Source organism: Antechinus flavipes, chromosome 3 (genome assembly GCF_016432865.1).
Source record: "Antechinus flavipes isolate AdamAnt ecotype Samford, QLD, Australia chromosome 3, AdamAnt_v2, whole genome shotgun sequence".
NCBI lineage: Eukaryota > Metazoa > Chordata > Mammalia > Dasyuromorphia > Dasyuridae > Antechinus > Antechinus flavipes.
The window spans coordinates 254787057-254814996 of record NC_067400.1 but is presented as its reverse complement, the minus strand read 5'-3'; the positions used below and the strand labels follow the sequence as shown (position 1 = coordinate 254814996).

Below are 27940 nucleotides of genomic sequence, written 5' to 3'. Positions count from 1 at the left end.
CACAACTTTGAGGATGTTAGGAAATCCATAAAATATTTGATGGAGGGGATAATATCAAAAATGGGGGAAGGAGGAAATCTGACCTTATAATATTAATTTTCTTAAAAGATGATTAATAGAACATTTGTAACTACTGATGTCTTTCCCAATTCCCCCATCTATACAAAATGTTTATGAGTCATATCGATATGAATTCAAGGCATCCTCCATGTGGATAGTCAACAAAATAATTCAATAAGTAATATTCAACAATGGACCACATACTTACCATTTTATAATGAAATGAAGACATAAAGAATAGCATACCACTCTACTTATGTTTTGTTTATTATGGAAAAGAGTTTCATATGGTGGAACAAAATGCCTACTTGCAGGCTGTTTCACCATACTCAGTGTTAATGGCTGCTAACTGATCAGAGTAATGATTGCTAAAGATCAAAATGGCTATGGTGATTTCTTAAAGTAAGACAATTACATTTGCTGTATCAATTGACTCTTCCTTTCACTTGAATACTTAGAGGCCTTTGGAGGGTAATTAATTGGCCTAATTTCAATATTGTTTTGCTCAGGCAATAAGGAGGCCTGGGAAAAGGAAGAAATATACGAACAGCTGATCAGTGAAGCAGTCAGAACACACACATTTAACAATTAAGTTCATCATTTTATATGGGCCTGGTTCAAGGCATCCCAAACAATTGCAATAGTAACATAAAAGATCGTTGATCACAGATCATCATAACAGATGTAATATTAATGAAAAAGTTTGAAATATTTAAGAATTATCAAACTGTGACACAGAGATGCAATATGAGCACACGCTATTAGAAATTGATGCTAATAGACTTGTTCAATATGACGTTGCCACACATCTTCAATTAGTAAAAAGCCCAAAATCTGCAAAATATAATAAAATGAAATATGCCTGTATTTATGTTATGTATGTATCTGGGACAGTACAGTTAAGTGATGGACAAAAGGAAGAGCTGATAGAATTACCTTCAGGAAATGGCAAACCTCTTTTAATGACTCCAAGCTTCCCATGAAAATAAAGGTCCATATTTTTAATACCAACAGTCTACTGATGTTACTGTATGACAGTGATATAGAATATAATAGTCTCCAATGAATTAAAAATTAATATCATGAACAAACAATGAAAGTGTGCATAGTAGCTATAAAAATCAGCAACATTTAACAATGCACCACTTCAAAGAACAGAAAAGAGGTCATAAAGGAAATTACTATGTGATGGGGAAAGGAAGTTTATTCCTCACATGAGAAATGTGTGTAGATGGACAGAGGGATCCAATGTTATTCTTTGATGGTAAAATAAGTCAAGGGAGGCCTCCAGAAACTTAGTTGGATTCTTAGAAGTAACATTGTAGAAGGTGACTACAAGAATCTCACAAGATGAGTAAGTATGAATAATAAATAATAATAGCTAACATTTATGTAGCACTTACTATGTGTCAGGCACTTCACAATTATTATTTCATATGTTCCTCACCACCACCCTGTGAAGTAGGTGCTATTATTATCCCTGATTTGAAAAATTTTGAAAACATTTAGGCAAATAGAGTTTTGCCCAGGGAAAGTGATTTTCCCGGTATCCTAATAGCTGATATTAGTAGTAAGCCAAATTACAATTCATGTTTTTCTAATCATATGCTGGGCACCTCATCCACAGCATCACCTAACTGCCTACTATGGATGGCTTTCAGTCTTTATCATTGGAGGTCAAAACCTTTTTAGTGACATGAACATAAACATGGAATGATCCTTGCCCTAAGGGAATACACAAAAGAATACAACATGAACATAGTTAAATATAATATAGGGTAGAGAATAAAGACATCAGGGTAGCTGGAGGTAGTTTACTTTTGTTAATTGGAAATTGGAAAGAGGACATTGTATGAACAGAATAGAGAATGGGAAGGTTGATGGCAGGAGTGATTAAGAAGGCCTAGCAGTTATTCATATAAATATTGCATCTCTTAAACTCTCACAATAGTGGAAAACTCAAGGTGCCCGGGGTATAGTGAAAAGAGTGCAAGGCTTTGAAAGAGTTGGATTTAAATTCACTCTGAAACATCCTAGATGTATGATTTTGAGCAAGCTGTTAAACCTCTCTAAGTATCAATTTCATGATGTATAAACTAAAATAACAAAACATTAGTGCCTTCTCACCCAACTTTCCTGAACATTAAATGAGATAAATGAACAAATGGGCATTTCTTAAGAAATTATTTTATGTAAAGCACAGTACTAAGCACTGGGGTTATAAATAGAAAAGCAAGACCATCTTTGCTCTTAAAGAATCACAAAATTACAGAATTGGAGAGCTTAAAGAGATCTCATCAGAATCTAATTCAATGCCAGTGCAAAAAGAATCTTCTCCACAACAAATGATTGTCTAGATTCTGTTAGAAGAGCTCCAAGAAGTGGGAATCTACCTTTTCTCCTGCAGGCTATTCCACTTTTGAACGGTTCAAGTTGTTAGGAAGTTTTTCTTGATATCAGGTTTAAATGTACCTTCTTCCACATTACAACATGGAAATATTTAAAGTCAGTTGCTGTGTCTCCACTGAACCTTCTTTTCTCCAAACTAAACATGTCCAGTTATTTCAGTCACTTCTCATATGACACATACTCAAGACCCCTTACCATAGTGGTTGCCATGCACTGGACATTCTAGTTTATTAATACATTTCTGCAATTGTGGTACCCAAAAGAGAACACAGATGAGATCTGAAAAGTTCAGAGTGCAGTGGAACTATTACCTCTTTCCCTATTCCTGGAAGCCATGCCCCCCTCATGAGCTCACATTTTTATAGGGTGAGACAATAGGTAGAGGAGATTTCTTGTGCAAGACCCATTGCACAAAGCAGCAAAGCAGATGTATTGTCTTTATGACATTTCCATGAATAAAATCATATTCATTTTTACATTCATTTTTTAATGTTGAACCCTCTGATGGCACCAAGAACTTTATCAAACAAACTGCAGTTGATGATTGGGAGTTGGGGATGGGAGAAGATGATCAGGAAGTAAGTTGCAGAACCTGAAGGAGAAGTCAGCAGGTCATATTTCCCCAAAAGTTGCTTTCCTGGACAATGATTTCTGTAACTGGGCTGGAATTGGGTGGGAAATATGATTGGGCAGGAACTCTGGGAGCTGCTATTCCCAGGGCTATTAGGCTTATCTGCCCATTGGAGGGCAGGAATGGAGAAAAAGCAGACTTTCACAGGAGATGATGTAGGAAATGTTTTATAAGTCTCGAAAAACTTAAAAAAAAAAGCTTGGTGAAGTTCAGCTTTTCAAGGAGGTTCTAGATATCCTGGATAACTTCTGAAATTGCAAATCTTGTGTAATTTCTAACATGCCCCTTTTGCTAGTCATCAAAAGTATTTTAATGTCAAGGAGGCTATTTCAGACTCAAAGAACATAAATGTGAAGAAAATTTATCTTCCTTCTCTTAGTTTTTGGAGTCAAGGATACATACAAATCTGGCAAAGCAGTGTATTCTTTCCTTCTTTTTGACTTTCTACAGCAACAATATAATTCTCAAACACAATGGGCAAGTCTGTAGTTATAAAAGACTACAGTACTTTTAGAATGCTATCAAATGATATAATGCTTAAAGGGCAGAGTGTTTATATTTCTCATCAAGTATATCTTATTAACTAGCTGGTTTTTATATTTCCAGTTGCTTTTTTTTCTTTCCTATGTGTATATTAGGAGTTTGGGTTTGTAGGTGTTTTTTTTTAATCCTGTAAATGGACAATTTTGGGGTACATCCCAGCTTAGATGTAACAGTGGCAAAGTTAAGTAACTATAGAACATGAATATACAAAACACACGTCTAGAAAAACTCATGTAATTGTACCCTTTCCCCATTTATGAAATATTTCCCCCCAAAATGAAGAGGTTGTACTAGAGCTCCAAGTCACTCTTGCATTTGTAAAAGTCTACAATACTTTATTTTAAAATGAATGAAAGAAAGAAAGAAAGAAATAGAAGTGGAGACAAAAAAAAGGTACCATATTAAATATCAAGGATTAGAAATCTTGTTTAGAAATAAGCCTTTTTTTTTTTTTTTTTTTTTTTGGCCTCTTGGCAGGCAACGGGAGGAGGGAGGAAGGGAGTTGGGTAGAAGCATTGGATTTCTAATTCCAACAAGGAAATCATGTCTACTTTAACACCCCGACTCCATGGGGGAGGGGGGAAGAAGGGGGAAAGGCCTTCTTCTTTCTCCTTCCTGGAGAATCATGTCGCGTGATTGCCTGAACCCCGGCAGAGAGAATCACACAGTTTCTTAACAATAAACTATTTCAGCGGTGCCAAAAATCACCTCTACCCCACCCCCACCCGCTCAGTCTCGCCCTTCCAACCCGCAGCTAGCTACGTGTGCGCCCCAGCCAATGAGTGCTTGCCTCAGCCTGGGCTCTCGACCCAGTTGGTTCTTTTCTTTTTCCCAAGTTCAAGAGCTGGATTTAAAGGACCTCTGGTCAGTACACTTCTTCCTTCTATGCCCTTCTCCCAGCATCCTCAAGCAGCAGCTCCCGCAACCAGATCTTGGGAGCAGGGAAGGTTCGCAAAACACTCCGGAAGCTTTTGAAGTGTGGATTCGTTGTCACCTCTGCCAGCAGCTTGGAAAATCCCCCCTCGAGCAAAAACGCGAGTACACACACACACACACACACACACACACACACACACACACAGCCACGCGCACACACGCATACATTACCACCCCCTCTCCTACGTCCCCTCTACTCCCTTTTTACTATGAAGGTTTCTAGGCTCGTTTGAAAGCAGTTCTGCCTAAGATGTTGAGGCAACAACGGCCGGGGGATGTGCAGCTCGGGGCTTCCCCATATGAATTGGTGGGCTATAGACAGCAGTTGTCCTCGTCCTCTGCTACTGCTACTTTCCTTCCCAAGCAAGTGCACGAGAAGCTGGAACCGCCTCTGGAGCAGCTGCAGCAGGGCGTGGGAAAAAATGTCAAGGGTGGCAGCGGCTGTGGCGAGAACTGGAACAGTAGCAGCGGCAAGACGGAATTGAAGGAAGAACAGCAGCAGCTGAGGAGGAAAATCAACAGCCGGGAGAGGAAAAGGATGCAAGATCTCAACCTGGCCATGGACGCTCTGAGGGAGGTCATAATGCCCTATTCTGCCGCCCATTGCCAAAGTTCCCCGGGGAGGAAGCTCTCCAAAATCGCCACGCTGCTCCTCGCCAGAAACTACATCCTTCTTCTGGGCAGCTCCTTGCAAGAACTGCGGCGGATCCTGGGCGAGATGAGTGGGCCCGGGCCACGACTGCTTCTCGCCGGCTTGCCCCTGTTCGCCGCCCCGGGATCGGTGCTGCTAGCCCCAGGGGGCGTGAACCACCCGGAGACGTTACACTCCAGCAAGTACCTGTCGCTGGAGGAGCCGCCGTGTGGTCAGTTTCCTCTTCCTGGCAGTCCGGGTCTCTGCACTTGTGCCATCTGCAAGTTCCCGCATTTAATTCCTTCAGGCCTCGGGCTAGCTACGGTACAGACACAGTTCTCCAAGTGAAGAGACTCCCCCCTTTCCCTCCCTAGTCTGTCACTCCGTCACCATTGCCCCACAGATAGTTCTACCAACATCATTCTCATCTCTTCTCCAATCCCGGCTCTTCGGAGCCACTTACAGCAAGAAAAGAACGCGAAGGTGAAAGGAGGTGTGAAAGGACTCTCGTTGCTGGGGATATAGGGGGATGAGAAAGGTGGAGACTCCCTCCAAGCACAGTTATGGGGACGTGATGAGTGAAGAAATAGTTTTTTTGAATTCGGGTGGATCTTTACCAGGTAGATTTCCCACTTGCAAGAGGGTGGATTAAAATAAAGCGTTCAGCTTGATCTCTTCTTTCTGTCTCCTTACTCTCTTGACCCCTTTCCCTCTCTATCCCTTTCTGCCCTACAAGTATAGATCTAGCCGACTATTTCTTGTCCCTTTCTTTCCATCACTAAATGTCGGGATTGTTCGTTTCTCTTGTTTTGTTTGGAAGAAAGCAACCCTTTCCTCATCTCCAATAAGCTGTTCCCGGGCATTTATGTTACGAGAGGGGATGTCAAGGGGTGGGGTTTTTTCCCCTCCTTTGTGTCTACTTTTCTCTAGCTTTGGACAGACTCTCGGAGGGGAGTGTGAGTACGAGGATCGGAAAGAGAAATCCTTCGAGTTTGTGGAAGATCCCTTAGTGAAGACTGATTAATTACAGAATGCTACTTGTGAACACAGTGGGTTAGGCAGCGTTTGGGCTCGCTTCACCCTCTGCAGAGCGCTAGGGGTGAGCAAACTAGATTACTACATTCAAAAATCCAAATCTTGTTGGAAATGCTGGTCCAAGACGATGTTTACCTTCTTTTGAGGCTAGCTTGTTATTTTTTCAGGGAATTTCGTGGGTTTTTAAGTGTAATTTCTTTTTTGTTTGTTTTATTTTCCCCCCGATCGTCGCTATTCATCCTTTTAGGAATGGAAACGAAGAGCCTTCCACTTTCGCCAGTTTTTCAAGTTAGCCTAACGAGCATTTGACTTTGGTATACATCCAGATAATGCCCTCCCTTCAAGCAACTGTTTCCTTAGATTACCGAAAATAGGTACAAGCCTCTCACACTGACTTAACAGGAAAAAACCAACTCGATTAACTTTTATTTCATTAAAACATCAACAACTTGAAAGTGCCTGGAAGCAAATAGTTAAGTTGATCCTTTAATTAATAAAACTATCAGTGCAGTTTTCCTGTAGGTCCGTTCTGGACACTGGATTCTAACAAGTTTTAATAAATAAACAGTCCTGTTTCCTCCTATTCACCCCATATTAGAATACATAGATTTCAGATCTTGATTTGTAATGGGCATTAAGTATATTGGTTTGGTTTGGTTTGGTTTTAAATTCAGGAACTGACTTGGATTTTTAATGTGGAGGATTTTGTTGTTAAAAACCCATTTTAAAACTAACCTTCTTTCCCTCTTGTACTATCGAATCATCACAATAAAGAAATAAGAAAAAATAAACAATTACTTGACTTGTTTGTATTTAAAGATTTTTTCTGACTCTCTGAAGAAATACGGAATTGGTATTTAAAAAAATATGTAAGTCTTTGAATTTCAAAAAGCAGATGACAATTTTGTTTATTTGTTTGGTTAATTACGTTTCAGGCGAGAATTTGACAATCCGATGGAAATCTAGGGCTAAGAAGTTCTCATCCCACCAGTTCTGTTAAATCATTGCTTAATTTTGAGAAGGCAGCCATCCCTCAAATGTTTTTCACCTGGAAAATAGGTTATAAAGTAAACTAATTATCAAATTATATACTAGATCTGCTCTATCTAAGTGGACATTTATTATCTCTAGAGCTAATTTGTGATGCTCTTTTCTATAGCTTTCATAACCAGTTTTGGCTGGTGTCTCAGTGAATTATAATATTTGTTTTTCATTAATATATTTAAAGAGAAAGAGAAATTATTCTATCAGTCTCAAAAATAGTTAATTGTATGGTTTGACATATGTTAAAGTTAACATTTTATTGTCAATTCCCAAAAGTACAGAGCGTTGAGATATAATGAAGTGACTTGGATCACATAGCAGGTTATCCATGTGATATTACTAAGTCATGCTACTAAGTGATTATTCTTTCTAAAGTTGTTTCTCAGTGGGCCAATTATAAAGGGCAATATGAGCTTTACAGATTGGAAAGGGTTAAGAATGGGGAACAGGTATCAGATTTACTTCCCCTTCATTCTAAGAACCATCTTCCTGACTAAATGAGAAAGAAAGAAAAAAAGGGGAAAAAAATGCTAAACCATTCCATTTCATAATCTCTTTAGATTTTTGCACTCTAATCACTCTGTCAACAGAAATTACTGATTTTTTTAAAAATGTCATTATGTCTCTTCAGCCCTTAAAAATTAAAATAAACAATAGCCCAGCATAGAGTTCAAGAAACTGACCTCAATAACTGAAGAAAGCTCAAACTGGGAAATAAACAAATTTCTAACAATTAGTTTTACATGAAATTAGAAATGAACTATCTCCTACAATTTATTGTATACAATAAACATTTATTGACTGCTGAAATAATTGAATTGAAAACAATGGAGATACAAAAAATGAATGACATAGTTCCTGTCTGAACTAATAAGATGATAGGTGTTGTACAGCGAGATGTTATATCGCTGCAACCAACTTGAACTTTATAAAGGAAAAGGGGAGAAGATAGAACCATACTTCTAATTGCCTCAAACACTGGAACTATATTTACAATGTTATTGACTAGAAAAATACAAATCTCATCACACTCAAGACAACTAAAGATTATGTTAGACAAAGATAGATAGGATTAAATTAAAGCATAACCAAATAGTTTTAAAGATCATTTTAAGAAACTGGGGGTGTTCAGCCTGGAGAAGAGAAGATTCACATGGTAGGGATAGGGGTGGGAGTGGGGTGAAAGACAGGCATGACCACAATCTTCAAATATTTGGAAATCTGTCATTTATTTGAAAGAAAAATTAGACTGGTTTGGTCCCCATAATAGGCCACATCTGACTCAGGCTGATCTGGTAGCTTCAGTTTAAGACTGGAATGAAAGTAAGAATGACATAGAACATCTGATAATAAAAGAAGTTTACTTAGCCATATCGAGAGATAATTCATTAAAGATACAGCACTGTTTTAGTTGGACATAGTTTGCCTGCCTCTCTATTGCCCATGGTGGTTGGTCCCTAAGTCAGAAGCCTGAAGAAGGAGGCAAGTGATTCCTTCTGGATTAGCTTTATTTATATTTGAGCCTCCAGGAAAGCACTTAAATTTCTATGGCTAAATCCCAGATGAGACCTGGAGTGAAAAACTTGAAACAATGGGAAGAAGTTACATTTAGGATAATTTAGACAATGCAAGGAACCAGTTTCTTATGATTAGAACTATTCCAAAGTATAATGGGATGCCTTGGTATGAAGTTAGTTATACTTCATTAGAGAAATTGAGGTAAAAACTGGATGACCATTTATTGGGTATGTTGTTGAGGAGATTATTTTTTCAGGTACAGACTGACCCAGATAAGCTATTAGTTTCAACAGAAATCCTGTTATTCTGTGGTTTATTAACTGCTTAATAGGGAGTAGCAAGACAAGTTGTATAGTACACTATGTAGTAAAATTGAGGCAGAGTAGTATAGTGGAGCTGATACTAGATCTATAGTGAAGAAGATGAGTTCAAATCCTCTCTTTGGATTCATACTAGTTATGTCAAATCACTCTTTATGCCTCAATTTCCTCTTCTCTAAACTAATGGGATTAGATTTTTTTGGTCTTTAAGATCCCTTCCTGCTTTAAATCTATGATATTATGACTATTTGGGGCCAGCTAGAAGGCAAAGTGGATAGCATGGACCTGAAGCCAGGAAGATTCATCTTTCTGAGTTTGAATCTGACCTCAAATACCTAGTAGCTGTGTGACCCTGGGCAAGTCACTTAACCCTATTGCCTCAATTACTCATCTGTAAAATGAGCTGGAGAAGGAACTGGCAAATTACTCCAATGTCTTTTCCAAGAAAACCCCCAAGAGGTCTGATATGACTAAACAACAACAAACATAACTATTACTCTGTAAGAAATAATTAATGAATTTAGAATAGCACGGGATGTTATGACTGATATAAAATAAGCATAACTAAGCAAATGAATAGTACAATGACACAACAACTTTATTGTAAATAATTAAAAATTGATGCTGTAAAATTATGACCAAAGATGATCCAAAGAAGAGATATAATGAGAAAGTAAGTTCTTCCATTCTTTGCAGGTGTAGTGCTATGAATTTAGCAGATAAGAGCAGATGTTTGAAATTATTTGGCTAGTTTTATTGAACTGCTTTTTCCCCCCTCTAAATTCTATGTTGTAAAGAATGGCTCAATGTAAGGGAGAAGAATGGAAGAAGGAATCATTGAGAAATATGATGATCTAAAAACAAAAGGTGTTGATAAAAGTTTACTTAAAATGAAAATATTTAAAACTTATACATAATAGTCTGTTACAAAGCAATAAAAGCTGATCCATTCATTAGAACTCTTATTTTCTTAAGATCTTATATTCTAAAATAATATCAATGTAGATATTCAAAAATTATGTCCAACCAAATATATACAAAATAATTGCATGCTGTATTCATAGCTAACAGTTGTAGCTCCCAGTACAGTGCCTAGTGTAAGGCAATGTGCCCAAGAGTCATATGATATTTTTGGAAGATTAAAATGCAGTAGGTGTTGCTGAGAATAGTATTATACCTTCAAGTATGGTGTGTAAGATCACACCTATGAATGGAAGATTGCTCATACTTCTCAAAATGCTATCATGAGGGAAAAATAGGATGATATATATAAAGCACATAGCAAATTGAAAGTGATACATAAATAGTAGTTGTTATTATGAAAGCTTCATGGAAAAAATATAATAATAACTACCATGCCCTCAAAGCCCAATCATGTCATTGCAAGGGTTGGATGTATAGAAACAACAGAGTAAGTGAATGCCAACCCAAGCGATATTCAGTGGACAATCTATGTGCCTCATGACTGCCGTGAAGATATGACTGGAATACTGAAATTCTGGCCAATTGGATTTCAGGGAAATTTTTGATTAGGCTGGCATCCTGGCCACTGTTGTATAACTGCTCTTGTGAATCTGAGAAATAGATGGAGTAGCACAGGGTGGGAGAGTGGCCCTGCTTATAATCATCACTTGGCAGGTGTTTCACTACTGTAGGAAGGCAGGATGTAAAGGAACAAATTAGAAAAGCCAGTTTTCTCCCTCCCCCTCTATGATATGCTTTAGTGCAAATGGTGCTGAACATCAAGTTGTACCCTAATGCAATGGATTGAAGTTATAAGTGGTTATTATGTATTAGTATTGCATTACAACTTAATGTAAAGGCACTAAAAAATCTATACTTACAGAAAGTCCAAAATGATATCTAATAATGAAACACAATTGATCTATATTTGAAGAGATTGCTGATGTCCTCATCTTATGGTAATAAGTATGTGGTGCTTTCTGTTAAGAATGCTGGGATCACTAGAGATATTTATGCATGTTTCTGATTTTGATGAAACAGATAAAAATGTGTTTCAAATGGAAGTCACATAGTACACTTTTCCCAGATACCCACCAGAAGCCAAAGGCACTAGTTCCCCACATGGCAATGGTTCTGGTCTTACAATCATTAGCAATTCACCAGAACAACCTATAGATTGAGGCAACATAATATCGTATAGTTCTCCTGGTGAACAACTCAAAGAAGTGGACAGCAAACATAAAGACTTCAGGGAAGCTGCACCAAAAAGTAAAAAAGAAGAATATCAAATTACATTTAAGGAACAAAACTTTTTTTCTGCCGCAAAAGAAAACAGTATTTGCAGTTCACCAAGACAGTACAATTCTGAGTTTTGAGGTTTTACAAGCAATTCTGAAAACCATGGTTCATGTGACATAATAGAGGTTTAAGAAGAAGAAAAGAGAAGTAGAAAAGGAAGAAGAAAATGAGAAGAGCTCATTGTACATGTTTCTCTCTTCCCCTTCTTCAATCTTCATGTGTACTGAGTTTTAGAGGTGGATTTTTTGTTTTTGTTTTTAATTTGTATTTTTCCACAAATGATGAGTTGTATTCCTGAAATATAACTAATATATAAATATATGTAAAAATTCTTGTTTTATTATTTGTGTATCAACTGTACATTTAAATAACCAAATGTAACTATTAACACTAAAAGTGATTGTTAGTTTAAAAAAAAAAAAAACAAACAACGATCTGGCTTGCAACAGAAAGAGAGCTGCTAAAATGTTTTCCTGGAATTTCATGTGCCTGTGAAACTCTATGGAATGAGTGTGACACATTTGAATCAATAAACATGAATCTTATTTGGATCTGTAGCTTTCTAGTTTTTGGAAGAAGTTAAGAGTTTCATTCACTATTCTCTTTTACAGCATGTTGATAGTAAACAAGTTTTCTGTTTCTCATTTGATTGCATCAGTCTTCTTTTGACCATATAGACAATCAGAAAATTTTCATATCCTCATTCTTTAGCTATTGAGTTTGAATTACTATTTCCTTCTTTACATTTCTTTGATTCCTCATGATACTGTAATGTTTTGATTTTTGCTTTTAATTTTTGTTTACTTTGTATAAAGGATTTGATGTATTTTTGTTTTCTAGATTCTACTCCAAATTTCATTTTATTTGTCTTTAATCAAGTGAATAGTGGTCAGGTTTTCTAATGAGAATAATAACTAAATATTGATATAATCTTTCAATGGCTTTCCACATACCTACCATGGAGGTTGCTGAGATTTGTATTGAATATTCCTAGATAATACCACCTTTGTTCCTATGGCTCTTATCATGACATTGGTTACATTGGCCTCTGCATGTCCTGAGTTGTTTTTATACTCTCTGTTACATGTTATGGGAAAGATTAGTGCTGGTTTCTATCAATATCAGCTTTCATGAATCATATGAAAACTACACACAGATATCACTCAATTCTGTGCATATTCCAAGAATACAAAAAAGCAAAGTAATGCAAACTAGTAATGTGATATTAGTGGGCGTATAAAACAACAGAATGCACTGAGGCATTAGTGTGTATAAAAATAAAAAGAGCAATTCAATTCATAACTTACAATACAGAAATATAATACTTGTATAACAGTGTTACACTGTTAGCCACAAACAGCAACATAATGATAACAACATAACAGAATATGGAGTATAAACACACAATTACGTGCAAGGCACACACCACATGAGTAATATTAGTACTGTCATCTGGCTTCATGTATAACCATTTCTTCAATTTCACCTATAGCATGATAGTTAATCTGGATGAAGCTCATTCAGATAGGTGTAATTCTGATTTGTTTATCTGACCCTATATCTGAAGTAGTTGATGGTATTAGCTAATAAAAATCCTCATCACAGTCCTGCATTCAAACAATCAATCAAGATTTGTTAAGTGGCTACTATGTACTAAGCATTGGGCTAATAGAAAAAGAGACAAAAGACATTTGCTGCCCTCAAGGAGCTTATATTTTAATGAGAGATAATGTGCAAACAAACACAAATACATTTCTTAACCTGAATTTATAAAGTATGTAATCTGGTAATTTGTGTTGCCATGCTTTGTTAAGTGTCTCTCTATGAATGAAGTCCTTGCTGGAATTGAGCCCAGGACACAATGTGTTCTTCACTAAAAATATTATTTTCTGGGCCAGTGACTGGAGGAAGATAGTTTTTGTTAGTTTTTGCTTTTATAGCAGTAAATGTCCAGCACTCCCACACACACACATATGTATACACAAAAATAGACACAACTCACATATTTGGGTGTGTGTGTGTGTGTGTGCGTGTGTGTAGAATAAGGGAATTTAGTTATTTCTCTTATGGGCAATAAGTGGTCACAGCAACTATTTTTAAACAGTCTTTTCCAGTGTCTGGAATTGTCCAGGCAACTCCAAGTTGTCTAGTCTCCAACTCTAAGCATGGAATTGTTTTCTATACCTGTCTGCTCTCTTGGATGTCTCCTGTACATTTAGTTTCTCATTACTCTGTCTACTCGTTATGGGGCTTGACAATGAGCTCAAACATCATACCATTGTTTGCATTATTCTTTTGAGCTGAAGACATGGCTATCTGGTAGGCATCTTTCAGTCTCTCTTTCCCAGCTGAAATGTACTGTTATGAGAATTTTTATGCTTTTTATCCTCTGATACTTCAAAGCACAAGTCGATTTGTAGGCATAATTCTCAACTGAACATCAGCAAATATAATGTAAAACTTGTCACATCATTCATGGTAAAGTTGTACACTTGTACTAGAAATGGCACATGTTGATTCACTGAGCTCTTTGCTCTGGTTTCAGTGCTTCTAATACATTCAATAATGTATGGTTGAAACACACAGGCTCTGGGCATTCTTGTAGATAAAAGGCAGTTCTAGATGTCATGTTTGCAAAGTCAACCATGTTTTGGGGTAGTTTGCTCTCAAAGTTGCTGCCTTGGTCAGAATGGATTTTAACCAAGAATCCATACATTGGAAAATACTTCCACAATTCTTTTGTAACCTTGAATGCTTTCTGGCTCTTGGCAGAATATGGTTACGCATACTTAGTGAAATAAGTAGTTACTGCTAAAATATAACTCTTGTTGTTACAATACCCTTCCAAGAAAAAAATAGATAAAAATCAACTCCAAAGGTTTGATAATGCTCAGATTATCTGTATGCACTGCTTGAGTTAGTGACACATTTTTTTGAATAAAACAAATTTCTCCCTCTTAATATTTGTTGCTGTCTTGAACCAGTAAAATGTGATTATTACTAGCTTTAGGGTTTCTTTTGTCATATAAAATATCTTCATGGCCATAGAGTTACATCTGTTGAGCAGTACAACTGTTTCTTAGCACCATTCATGGGATCATTGACTGACCAATGCAGCACTCACTTGTATGGTTCCACCTTCTGCCATTGTTTTAATGCTAAGTGCTTTTTTGGAAATAAAACTTGAGTCTTTTACCATAACTATCTGGCTCCCTGACTTATATCATTTCTTATAATCCTTCATCAACCATTGCTCCAGACATCCCAGAAAAATTAGGCAGATAATCTGTGTCCACACTAATCTTCTTTGCCAGGTAGTGAATGGTGAATTGATTGTTAGTTTGTGTCAATGATAACTGACAATTAGCTTCAAACTTGGCACTGGTCAAGATGTTAGTGGTTTATTATCAGGCCACATTTGCAATTTAATTCTATATACTTTAACTTTTCAGTGATGTTCCACATCCGCTAAGAATGCAAAGCTTATAAAATAAAATAGCAAGTTTCTATGTCTCAATGTCCTCTTTTAGCAAACATAATCAGTTTCTGCTGACCATCATTCTCTTAATACAAACCTACTCCCAAGACTTCCAGAGTGGCATCTGTGTGAGATGAAAGGTTGTTTGTATTCCCATAGGCCAACCTTAGTATATGTATTAGGTGATGGTCAAGTCTTTTGGAGCTCAGCCAAATGATGGGTTACATAAATAAAGAAACTGAAACCTAAAGAAGTTAAATGACTTTCTAAGACCACACAGATAATAAGTAACAGAGTCAACATTTGAAATTAGACCTATTGATTACAAATCCAATGTGCTAATTGATGGGGGAGGGAAGAAGAGGGTTGATAATTATGAAGAGTTACTCCACTGGATTTTGCCACTCTTTCACCAGTTACAAAGTTCATGTCTTCCACATCAGCTAAAGCAGCCATTGCTCTAACTTTCCTGAATTGTTTTCTTGTAGACTCCCATTTCCCCTGGGAAAGCTGGGATCAGTAGCAAGAAGAACAAGGGGAGAGGAAAATCCTGTGAGTAATTCTCTGGTGATTACATGTTTGTCATTGGGATTTCAGGAATAAACTTTCATGTTCTTTTCAAAAAAGAGAAAGTAGAGTTTGCAAACTAAAGCCACATAAATGAAAAGAAAAGCAGTGTTATATGAAAGAATATAACTCTCCTTTTCCTGTTTCAGTCTTTTGATGTCTAACGATTTGAACTTATTTGACATTTGAATTCATTCAGCATTGTGGGATACTTTGTTGTTGACAATTTTTCATATGTGAGTGACTTTTTTTTTCTTGAATCCTTTCCAAGAGGTGTTGCCCTAGCAGTAGAAGATGAAAAAGAGGACTCAGGCTCCCCATTCCCCTTGAGGATGGAAAGAGAAGATATCACAGACTATTTGCCCTGCTTCAAGAAGCTTCCGCAAGAGGTAGGATTCCTAGAAAATGAGTGGGGTATAGATCCTTATATTGAGACTATTAAAAAGGTTCTTCCAATCTGTTCTCAAGAAGCTTCTATGCATGGTTAAGACCTTAGGGAATAGTGGAGTGTTGTGTGGTTTGTTTTTTTTTTAAGTTGAAGTCATGTCAGAAAAGAATGATAAATGCAAAGAAATTTCAAACCATCTGAGTGGAAAGATGAAGGGTAAGGAGAAAAATTGAAATTAATAGGGCAGCAAATATTTTAAAAAGCATTTTTAAATTCAAAAGAAGAGCACATTGTTTTGAGAAAAAGCAACATATTTGAAATTTTCTTTCTCTCTATCATTTCCTATATAAAAAATTGTCATACTATCATAATGACTGAGTGAAATTTAGGAGATGTTTCACTCCATATAGAGTGCTGTCTCACTAAGCGTGGAGGGTAAGAAAGGTCCAAACATGGCATGAAATAAAATTAATCAAAACTCCTCACTAATGGTTGTTGTTGATTAAAATACATAAATTATATGTACTATTTAATATCATACAAATTCTAATAATGCACTAAGAAATAAGTAGATATATCATATAGCCTCTGCCCTTTAAGTTATATTCTAAGGCGTCATGTAACAAACAAGATAGATTCAGTTCATAAATGCTGAATTCAGATTTATTATTATCATATGATGATAAATTGGGACTATTGGAGTTTTTATTCTTTTATGTTTTTGTGTCACTTTTCATAGTTTCTTTGTGACTTTCCAGAAGGAGGGAATAAAGTAGAATCTATAGAAAAGTATAGTTTTTAAACAATTAACAGGATTTTCACTGAACTTGCTACCTTCCAGAAAGCTCCTGCTTTACCTACAGCTACTTTTAGTCTCCAGGCAGAAAATGTGCTTTGAAATTTTCTACTGGTGGCTAGGTTTGCCCAGTTCAAATAGAGTTGAATTAATATAGTATGTAACTACTTGAAGATTATTAGACAGATTAAAGCAATGTGTAATGGTGATGGTGATGTTTTATTTAGCTTTTGATACTATCGATCATGATGTACTGTTCTAACTGTTCACAGTCTTTTATCTTGCAAAGTAATAAAATCATACTTTAGATTTGAAATCCAGGAGTTGTTTGTTTCACTCCATTTATAGTGAGTGTTACTTTACTAAGTAGAAGATAAAAAAGGAAATTGTCCAAAAGATTTAGCATAAATAGCATACTCACAATAATACTAATCTCTATTTTACCCTATAGTTCCAGTACTTCGAGGCATTTTATTTTGATATTTACATAAAATCGGTATTCAGGCTTTTCATGCTATTGATTTTAGACTGGTTCTTCAAGCCCTGTCTACAGCTTTTATGGTTTTTAATTATAGAAACTTCCTTTATCTTCTACTTCTACTTTATATTTTTCTTTGCTCTAATCATTCTTGTATCAAATAAGGTAATATTTGAAAATGTATTGTAAACTTTAAAGTAGCACATATATGCTAACTATTATACTACTATGCTATAAAAAATTATGTGCTTAATGTTCTGGAAAAATATGGATAGACTTGAATGAAATAATAAAGAATGAAATGAGCAGAACCAACAAGATATTGTATACAGTAACAACATTGTTTTATTGTTTTAAGAACAACTTTGAGTGATTGTCATTTTTGATTATCATCACTCACTTTTTAGTTCTCCATTTTTCTTCATAAGCTGTTTTTTTTTAATTTTTTGAGATTCTGTTCAAAACTACCAATTCTTTTAAAGAGTTTTCATTAAGAACTTTAATTTCATTCCTTATTTCTTTTTTCATTTCTTTCATTTGGCTTTTGAACCACTCTGAGGGTTATTGTGGTCATTACATTCTCTTTTTGGAAGTCTGAATTGATTATTGAATGATTATTCTCCTCCTCTACAAGTACTTTCTAGTACTTTTACTTCTGTAATAAATGCTTTTATGTTCTTTTACTATACCTTGCACATTTCTTTTTGTTTTGAGATAATGTCAAAGAGCTGAGATTAAATATAACTTCTCATTCAGTCATTCTGCTGGAAATCTACATCAGTATTCCTAGAAATAATTATAGACTCAAAGAACATTGTGGAAAGAATTGTTTACTTCATCAAAAAGACATTTACACAACAGGTATATGACATGAAACCACAAGATCTCCAAAGTGAAAAATTCTCACTTTGAGACCCAAGATCAGTTGTACTAAGTGCAAAAGAAAACGGATGATATAGTTGATCTCCAAGGACAAATCTGATGAGATAAAGACAAGTAAGCAATCATTCCATTCTTGACTTCTAATTTCACATCTTCTAGCTTTAAGAAAATGTGCCTTCTAACAACATAACCAAATAAGATCCCTTTTCCTCCTTACTTTACTCCTTTATTTCTTCTCTTCTGCCCATCTTCCCTCCCTTCCATCTTTCCTTCCTTTTTTTCCCTCCCTAACACCGTGGCTTAGAATATTATTTGTTTAAATTAAAATGCATCATCACACTGAGAATTAGAGTAGTGATGATTCATACTTAATAGTCTCTGTCCTCTCTTATAATATAACAGTAGGACACAGGACAACATCCAATAGCATTGAGTCAGCCTTCACTCGATGGAAAAAAAAAAGCTATATTCTAAAATACCCATCTCCCTTTAGCATTTATATGTAATTTTCATGAAGCTTTTCTATTGTCATAAAGAGCCAACTGCCACCTTGCTTAGTTCATGCATGATCTTTCAGAATTTCCACAGAAGTTAGAATGGCTACAATTCATAGGGCTTTTCTCTCCCTGCCAATTGACTAGCAAACAATAGCATTTTTGAGAAGCTGCCATCTTTCAACTCTTTTGGCAGCAGAAGCAACAAGCTTACTTTATGTCATTTTCTGACAGCAAAGTCCCAGCTCGGAGGAGCACAACAATATCAGTCAGTTTGTGGCCATTTGCATAAACAGCAGTCTGGGGTGAATGAAATCATGGATTCAATCATCCTTTACATCTAAGAGTGAGTGAATGAAATTTAGTAGGATTTGAAGGAATGAGTTTTTAAAGAGGATTTCATGACTTTTTTTTCTTCAAAAACATTTTATTTGGAGGACAAAACATTGGGAACGTAATTCATCTATGTTGATATTGCTAATTGTTTTCCATTTTATATAATATCTTGAAGATTTATAAAACTTCTCTTTCGTGATAAATTCACAGTGCTGCATAAATACACAAAAATCCGAGTTTGAATGGGACTCAGAGACCATCTAATTCAAATAATATCAGAAATGAAATTTCTCATGGTTTATCTGATAAGGGGTTCTCTAGGCTGTGCTTGAAGAATTCTTTTTAGGGGAAACCCACTATTTCTCAAAGTAACCATATCACTTATAGAGAGCTCTAATCATTAGGGAGTTTGTTGGGTGCATTAAGTCTAATGGTAATTTTCTTTAAATCTTTCCCTTAAAACTTCATTGAAATGTGTTATATTTGAAAACTAATGATCTATTTGAAAATTGATGGCCATAAATTTTACACAATCTAGTATTATATACAAGCCATTGCTAGATGTAGGAGCAACTTTGTTGCAATGATTGATCTTTTTGAAGTGCAATAGAATGTCTTGAAAAGTAATAACAGTTAACTCATAGAGGTAGCTAGGTGCAAGAGGGGATAGAAGACTAGTTCTAAAGGAAGGAAGACCTGAGTTCAAATTCCTTACTAGTTGTGTGATACTGGGCATATCACTTAATTTTCAAATGCTTCAGTGTCTTCAACTATAAAATGGGTATAAGTTGTTGTGGGAATCAAATAAGATAATATCTATAAATTGCTTAGCACAAAGATAAATATTTTCCCTTCCCTTACTTCCCTCATATGTTTTTAGTCAGGAATACTATTAGTGAAGAATACAGTTGCACCTGAACATGGCTTGTTATAGTTATTACAGTATGATTTGTTGTTCTTTATCCTTTGTTCTCGAGAAGGACCATGACATCAGGGAGATGATGCCATAACATACGAGTGAATTGGATTTGAGTGAGGGGAAGCTGTGCAAAGTCACCTGACTCACTTTCCCCTCCAGAGCCATCTGGGTCCAGTGGCAAGATATAGATCAAGAGAGCTGGAGATGGTCCAGGATGAAGCAGAGACCTTAGCCTTTTTAAATTAAGACATTCACAGTTTGTCAGTTTGACTGAGACTGCACCCATTCGGTGATTAAGGTTAGGTAGCAAATGAGACAAAGAATCTCCTCTTTCACCTAGTCCAAAAAAAAATCTAAATAAATAAGTGAATGAATGAATCTGGAAGGGAAAGACCCTCAAGCCAAAATTACTATTTGCATTCATTTTGAATCAATCAGGACCCAATTAGTAATGCTAGGTCAAACCATGGCTTCCAAAATGTCAAAACTACTCATGATAAACACTTTCTAAAAAATGGTAAACCAATGGTATGGATGTTAGTTGTCTTGCCCAATGGCCAAGCAAAAAAGCAAGGATCATGTCTTTATACAGTGATGTCTAGGAATAGATTAAGAAGACAGCCAGGTGGCACAGTGGATACAGAGGTAATCTTGGAGTTAGGAAGACCTGAGTTCAAATTCAACTTCAGACACTTATTAGCTATATGAACCCAGCCACATCACTTCATCTCTATTATTTGCCTTAATCCTCTGAAGAAGAAAATAGTAAACCAACTGAGTATCTTTGCCAAGAAAACCTTGTAAATGGAGTTTCAAAGAGTCAAACATGACTAATAGACTGAACAACAACAATACAAAGAAATAAGATGCTGAGAAAGCCTGTGGAATCACATATACAGGAAAGGATATTTAAATATAGTATAGGTAGGTTTACATGGTTGGAGGTGCAGGTTTAAAATGGATGACCTTTAACTGTCTCTTTCAGCTTTATAATTATCACAAACTGATTTTCCTCCTGTGCAGAACACAACTATTATCAGTAGGAGAGTAGAAGTTACTCTTCTCTCCAGAATCTTCTTTGTTACATATATACATATTCATGGTCAATCAGTAAACATTTATCAAATGCCTACTGTGTGATAAGTGTTGGGAAAAGAAAAGGGAGAGAGACAATACTTGCTTTTGATGAACTCTGAATTTAATGAGTGAGACAACAAATATTCACAAACTAGATAGATAGATGGATGGATGGATAGATAGATAGAGAATTGATATGAAATAATAAACACAGAAAGAGCACCTGGTATCTCAGTGGATAGAGTGCCAGGCGTGGAATTAGGAAGACCCAAGTTAAAATATGACTTCAGACAATTACTAGCTATGAATCTGCACAAGTCACTTAATTCTGTTTCCCTCAGTTTTTCATTTGTAAAAAATAAACCAGAGAAAGAAATGGCAAACCACTCCAGTATCTCTTCCAAAAAAAACCTCAAATAGGATCACAAAGAGTCAGACAAAACTGAAATGACTGAACAAGAAGATCAGAAATGATCTGGGTTATCAGAAGAAGAAGAAAGAAGCCCTCCATGCCAACAAACAAATTTGGAATTTCCTACTTAAACATAAGGAAGTTGTTTAGCTAAACCTGTAATGATCTTCAGACGCTTCATCAAGTAGTCATGTTTGCTAGTTTATTTTTGTTCTTGCTTGTAATTTCTCTTGAAGTACTTGGTAGCATTTCTTGCTGCTGCTTGGTAAATTTTGAGCACTTTGATTCTTCACTCAGCTGAACAGCTGGGTCAGGTATGATAGCAAAGAGTCACTTATTTAATGGAATGTTTTGCCATCTTTTTTTATTTTTTTCTATCAAAGATTTTACATAATAAATCATAAATTTTTGTTGATTTAATAATAAATAAAAGTTTTTGTAAAATTCTTCACAATCATTCAACAATTATCATGGATTACAGAAATACATTTTTGTTTGCAAAATTATCAAATTTTATCAAAAAAATCAACTCCAAATTATCTAACTTTCAGATCAAGAGAATGGCTAATGTACACTTTTTGAATTTATATGGATCTGAAAAACAATTTGCTATTTTTTAGTGGGGGGAAAAGATGGCTTTCTCTTTGCTGGTAGTTTGAAGGGAATGTTTTCAGGGTCTTGCAGTGTCAAATGGGAGAGAGATCAGCAGATTGGGATAAATATTTATGTTTTTTAAACATCATAGTAAATGAAATAGCATATGATGAAGGCAAATTGGGTTACTAAAAGAAAAAAATCACGTGAACATATGCTTCTCAAGGGACTCTAAAGAGTACTAGATTAAGGATCTCCATTGTGTCTTTGGTTCCCCAGACAATTGATTGCTATTCTTACTACTTTTGTCCATTTGGGTTGTTCCTTTTATTTTAAGAACTCAAAGTAAATAATCTCCAGTCACCATCCTTACAGTCTGTGAGGATTATTTGAAAAGTCATTTGTCAAGTCAGTACCAGACATCAATCACTAGTCTTGGCTCTCTTAACTTCATTTTGGCAGTATGATCCTGTCTGAAGGCAGGGGGGATGGACCAAATGCCCACTAACTTTCTAAATCTAACAAATCATTATGCTGCAACTCTTATATAAACTCTAATGCCCTTTTATCCTTCTATCTTCAATTATATAACAAAGTAATGCACATTTTGAAAGATAGATGACTTTCTGTGCTTTAGATACTTTAGAATGTATAAAAAAGCAATTAAGAAGAAAACATAAATATATACCCCACTGTTGCCATCAACAACTTCATATGCTAGACCTGTTGGGCTGTTAGGGATTCGGTAAGTTATAAACTTAAGTAAGTCACTTTTCTTTTAATGTCATTCTGACTCTGAAACTGGATCATTCCCCTGAAGCCTCACTTTAATCATCATTTTTGCTATAGAATACATGTTGGCTAAAGCTCATAGAATATTAGATACCATATCCTGAGATCTTTGTTATAAAATTATCTCAGCTATATTGTAGGTCAAAAGTACAGACCCCAGGACAATATTTAGAAAGACCTAAAAGTGCCTCTTTGATATTCACATGGGGTCATTAACAAAATCAGAAAAGGAGTTTGGAATTATTAGTCCTGATGCAAAATTGAAAATTGTTCTGGACTATATCAATATAATCTCAGTATCAATGACTTTACCAAAAGGGAAAAACCAATTCTGCCCCTAATCTAAGAATATATATTCAGGGAATTGTTCTGAGTTTCTCCCAGGATATATCCATAACAGATTAAGCCAAGAATAGTAGAAATACTCACAGGAATAGCTTTGATGTCACAGCTTATATGAGCTATGTGATTATACTATTTTCCTCCATCACAGATTATACAATTTTTCCTACCACATTTAAATTTGTAAGAGAAAAAAAGGGTCACTCATATGTTTTCTAGTTTAATCTTCCAAACTGATAGCCCTATTGTACATCAAACTGACTCAATTTTTTTCTGCTTTATGTATTTATTTAATATTTTTCCCCAGCTATATTCAAAATATTTTTACATTTGTTTTTAAATTTTTTTGAGTTCTAAATTCTCTCCCTTATCTCCACTCATAAATAAGAAACCACAGGTGAAGTTATAAAAGACATTTCCATAAAAGTCAAGTTGTGAAAGAAAACATAGATATTCCACCATAACGAAAATTAAAATGCTCAAGAAAAACTAAGTTAAAAAGAAAGAGAGAGATAGAGAAAAAGAGAATGTTTTGATCTGTATTCAGACATAATCAGTTCCTTCTCTAGTTATGGATAGAATTTTTCATCATAAGTCCTTCAGTATAGCTGTGGATGAATGTACTACTAAGAGCAACAAAATCATTTACAGCTGGTCATCCCAGAACAGCTATTACTTTGTATAATGTACTTTTCACTTTACTTGAGTTCACAAAGGACTTTCCATAGTTGTTTTTTTCTGAGAACATCCTGCTCACCATATCCCATTGAACAATAATATTCCATCACAAACACATACCAGTCTATTGAGCCATTCCCCAATTGATAGGCATTCCCTCAATTTCCAATGTTGTTACCCTGAAAAGAAAGCTTCTGTGAATATTTTTATATATGTAGGTCATTTTCCTTTTTTTTTTCCAAATTCCTTTTGTTATTTATGCCTAATAGTATTATTCTTAGGTCAAAGGATATGCATGAATTTATAGCCCTTTGCACACAGATCATATCTTTTTATCTTTTTGTCAATTGGATCATGGCTCTGTTATAAGGCAATCATATGAAACATATTGATTTGGCTTGTCTCTATAGGAAGAAAACAAATATTTATATAGTACATACTATATTCCAGGCAGTGTACTAACCCCTTTACAAATATTATTTAATTTGATCCTCATGAAAATCCTGGGAGATATCTACTATTATGATTCTCATTTTATAGCTGAGGGAACTGAGGCATATGGAAATTGTGACTTACACAGCTAACAAGTATCTGAGAAATAACTATTTCTCTGACTATAGTCCCAGAACTCCTTCCACTATGCCAGCAAGGTAGCACATACCATTTGTATGAGCAGTAGTTTAAGAAAGTTATCAAATTCAATAACATTAAATTTTTTCTGCCAGTTAGTCTTCTATGAACTATAGTGTAAAGAAAAGTGGATAAGAAATCAGGAGATCCTTATTTTAGACCCAATTTTACTATTTAACTTTATAATCTTGGTTCTTTAATTCTAGGGTTTCTCTAGATGTGAAATAAGAGTGGAGGAGGAGGTGTTAAACTAGATGATCTTTAAGACTACTCCAAGCTTTATGACTTATATTTTAATTCATAGGATTAACATCTTATTCTGTGCACAATTCTATCAATATGCCTCAACAAACTTTTTTTAATCTCTAAGACTAATTTCCTTCTCTGCAAGCCCCTGCCTGAGTGTTTTTTCATAACTCCCTATAGGTTAAGGACTATAAAAAGCATATTTAGGACTTTTTTTTTTTATTCCATCTCAAGCTATCACTTGTGATTCAAGTTACACAATTCCCGGGAGACAGTACCAGACGCCTGTAGGTCTTGGGACTATTTCATTAGGGAAGCAACTGTTATTTATATCATTTATAAGGCCAGGTCATACAATGCCATTTCAAACAATATTTTCTCTTTCAGAAAAAGTCTCTTAGGGTCCAAGTTTGTCCTAAAAAAGATTTTACTTCAGAAGAGGAAAAGTATTTTATCAATCTGAGCTAGACTTGGTGGAAATTTGGGACAGCTAGTTGGTGTGATGGAGTACCAGCCCTGAAGTCAGGAGAACCTGAGTTCAAATCTAGCCTCAGACACTTAACACTTCCTGGCTGTATGACCCTGAGCAAGTCATTTAACCCCAATTGACTTAGCGGGAAAGAAAAGTAAAAATCAATGGAAATTTGAAAGTTCCTCAAAATAATTTAAGGTGTGTTTCATATATTAATTTTCTCTTAATATACTTAAATGGGCATATATCAAACTTTCAATAAAAATCCCTGATTAATTCATGATGCCCCAAATATGGGATCAACTTTGGCTCATAAGGACCTTTTAACATGCTGATCCCAATCTGTCCTTCCAGTCTTTACTTTTATTACTCTTTTGTGAGAATCTATTCTCTAGCCAGCCTGGACTATTTAAAAATATATGACTTCTTTTCCTTCTTCAATGCCTTTTTCATACTACCATCTACCTCAGGTAGAAAGGGTGGTGCTCTTCCCCTATCAAGGCTCCATCTATTGAAATCTTGCCAGTTGTTCAAAAGCCAATTCAAATGCTATTTCTTCTATGAAATGTCTTTTGATCACTCTAGTCAAAAGTAATATTCTTCTCCTATGATTTTCTATAGCTCTTTATTTATTCCTTTCCCTTATGTACTTGTTTTATAAGAAGAAATTTGCATATTTTTATTCCTCATTGAACTATAATTTATTGAGATTGGGACTGTTTTATTTTGGCTTTGTTAATTATCATTTTTAAAAAATTTTATTAATATCTATTCATATCTGAAAACAATACACTGCAAATAGGAAGTGGTCATTAAATATTTTCTAAATGAATGAATTTATAATTAAATTTAAGCAATGGACAATTACAATTCTATAAAAGTAACAGTAGAACCAGCAAAGAGGTGGGCTGAAACAATCTTTTTGGCTAAGAACTTGGAAGATCAGAAAGATCTGACTCCCTTAGGTAAAAGGGGAACAGGAAGCATTCCAGCAACAAACTGCTGGAGATCCTGAGTCCTAATGCAGTAGAGCAAATAAATGCTTCAGCAAACTCCAGCTCCAAGAATCATCTTCAGCACAGCCCCAGGAAAACAGGCACCCTCCAGTGGCCAGATTGCTTTGTGCTTCAATGGAGCCATGGAGAAATGCAGAAACACCTCACCACCCTCAGTACATGCCAGACATCAGCACTAGGATCCCAGCTCAGTACTAAGTTGTCAGATCTTTATGGTTTTCAGTTGCACCAGTCACCCCCCCCGCCCCACCCCACTACTTACCATAGCATCAGATGTGAGGGTCTGCTATAGATCTCGAGGCAACAGCAGTTCAGCAGCAGGTAAACAGCCAAGGTCTGCAAAATCTGGCACTTGAAGCCTGAGATGGTGTCCCTTTCACCCTGGGATCAGAATTCAAATTTAAAAGAAAGCAAAAAAAGTTTTAAAAGATGAGCCAACAATAACAACAACAATCTGACTATAGAAAATTACTGTGGCAGGGAAGACCAAGACACAAACTCAGAAAGGAAAACAATATCAAAACCCCTATGAACAAAATTCATTTGATTTTTTTCATTAATTCCCTTGAAATTCTCGATCTTTTGTTCTTCCATATTTTGTTGTTATTTTTTCTAGGTCATTAAAATAGTTTCTTGGGAGTCTGATTGGTATAGCACTAAATAAATAGATTAGTTTAGGGAGTATTGTCATCTTTATTATATTTGCTCAGCCTATCCAAGAGCATGTAATATTTTTCCAATTATTTAAATCTGACTTTATTTGTGTGGAAAGTGTTTTGTATTTTTGCTTATATAGTTCTTGAGTCTCCCTTGACAGGTAGATTCCCAAATAATTTATGCTATCGACAGTTATTTTGAATGGAATTTCTCTTTGTATCTCTTGCTGTTGGATTTTGTTGGTGATGTATAAAGTGCTGAGGATTTATGTGGATTTATTTTGTATCCTGCAACTTTGTTAAATTTATGAATTATTTCTAATAGCTTTTTAGTAGAATCTTTGGAGTTCTCTAAGTATATCATCATATCATCTGCAAAGAGTGATAGTTTGGTTTCCTCATTACCTACTCTGATTCCTTTAATCTCATTCTCGACTCTTATTGCGAAGGCTAGCGTTTTTAATGCAATAATGAATAATAATGGTGATAGTGGGCAACCTTGTTTCACTCCTGATCTTACTGGGAAAGTTTATGAACAAAATTCTAAAGAAAATTGAGAAATGGTCTCAAGCCCAGAAAGAACTCATGGAAGAGCTCCTTTTTAGAACAATATCAAGACCCAAGAGAAGTCTAAAAATGAAAAAGGGAAATGAAAATATAAGGGATTCAACAAAGCTGAACTGTTTATATCCCTAAATGGGAAAATGAAAATTGTAATTCTTAAAAATTGTACCATTGATAGTAGTAGTACAGCTAAAAGGAATATATATAGGGAGAAGTATAAAATGAATTTGAAGGAATGATGAAAAAATTAAGATATGAGAAAAATATGATAAAAAGGAGTACATTTGGAAACAAAAGGAAAGGAGAGGTATAATGGAGTAGATTATTTCACATGAAGAGAGAAGAAAAACCGATTATAGTGAAGGAAAGCATGAGAGGGTTGAGCAAGGAGCATGACTTGAATTTTATCATTAGTATTGGCTCAAAAGGGGGAAAAAATATAGCAATAGTCTCTGAAAAGGAGTTCATTTCTCAAATAAGAATTAAGTCAAACGTACAAGAATACAATTTATTCCCCAATTGACAAATGGTGAAATGATGTGAACAGACAATTTTTAGATGAAAAAATCGAAGCTATCTATAGGCATATGAAGAAGTGCTCTAAATCACTTTTGATTAGAAAAATCGTAGAACAAAGAATTCACAAAGGAAAATGCTATCCACATCCAGATAAAGAACTGATAAACTTTGAATGCAGATTGAAACATACTTTTTTCACTTTTCTTATTCTTTTT

At 35.3% G+C, this 27940-nt stretch overlaps 1 protein-coding gene across 1 annotated transcript; it reads left to right on the top strand.

Moving 5' to 3' along the window:
• The first annotated feature begins 4706 nt into the window (after nt 1–4706).
• OLIG1 (oligodendrocyte transcription factor 1) lies at nt 4707–7039 on the top strand. Its single transcript, XM_051984955.1, has one exon. It carries the CDS (start codon nt 4830–4832, stop codon nt 5556–5558), a length of 729 nt encoding a protein of 242 aa, XP_051840915.1. The 5' UTR covers nt 4707–4829; the 3' UTR covers nt 5559–7039.
• The last annotated feature ends 20901 nt before the right edge of the window (nt 7040–27940 follow it).

Coding starts and splice junctions, on each gene's coding strand:
- OLIG1 (XM_051984955.1), top strand. CDS start 4,830: ATGTTGAGGCAACAACGGCCGGGGGATGTGCAGCTCGGGGCTTCCCCA.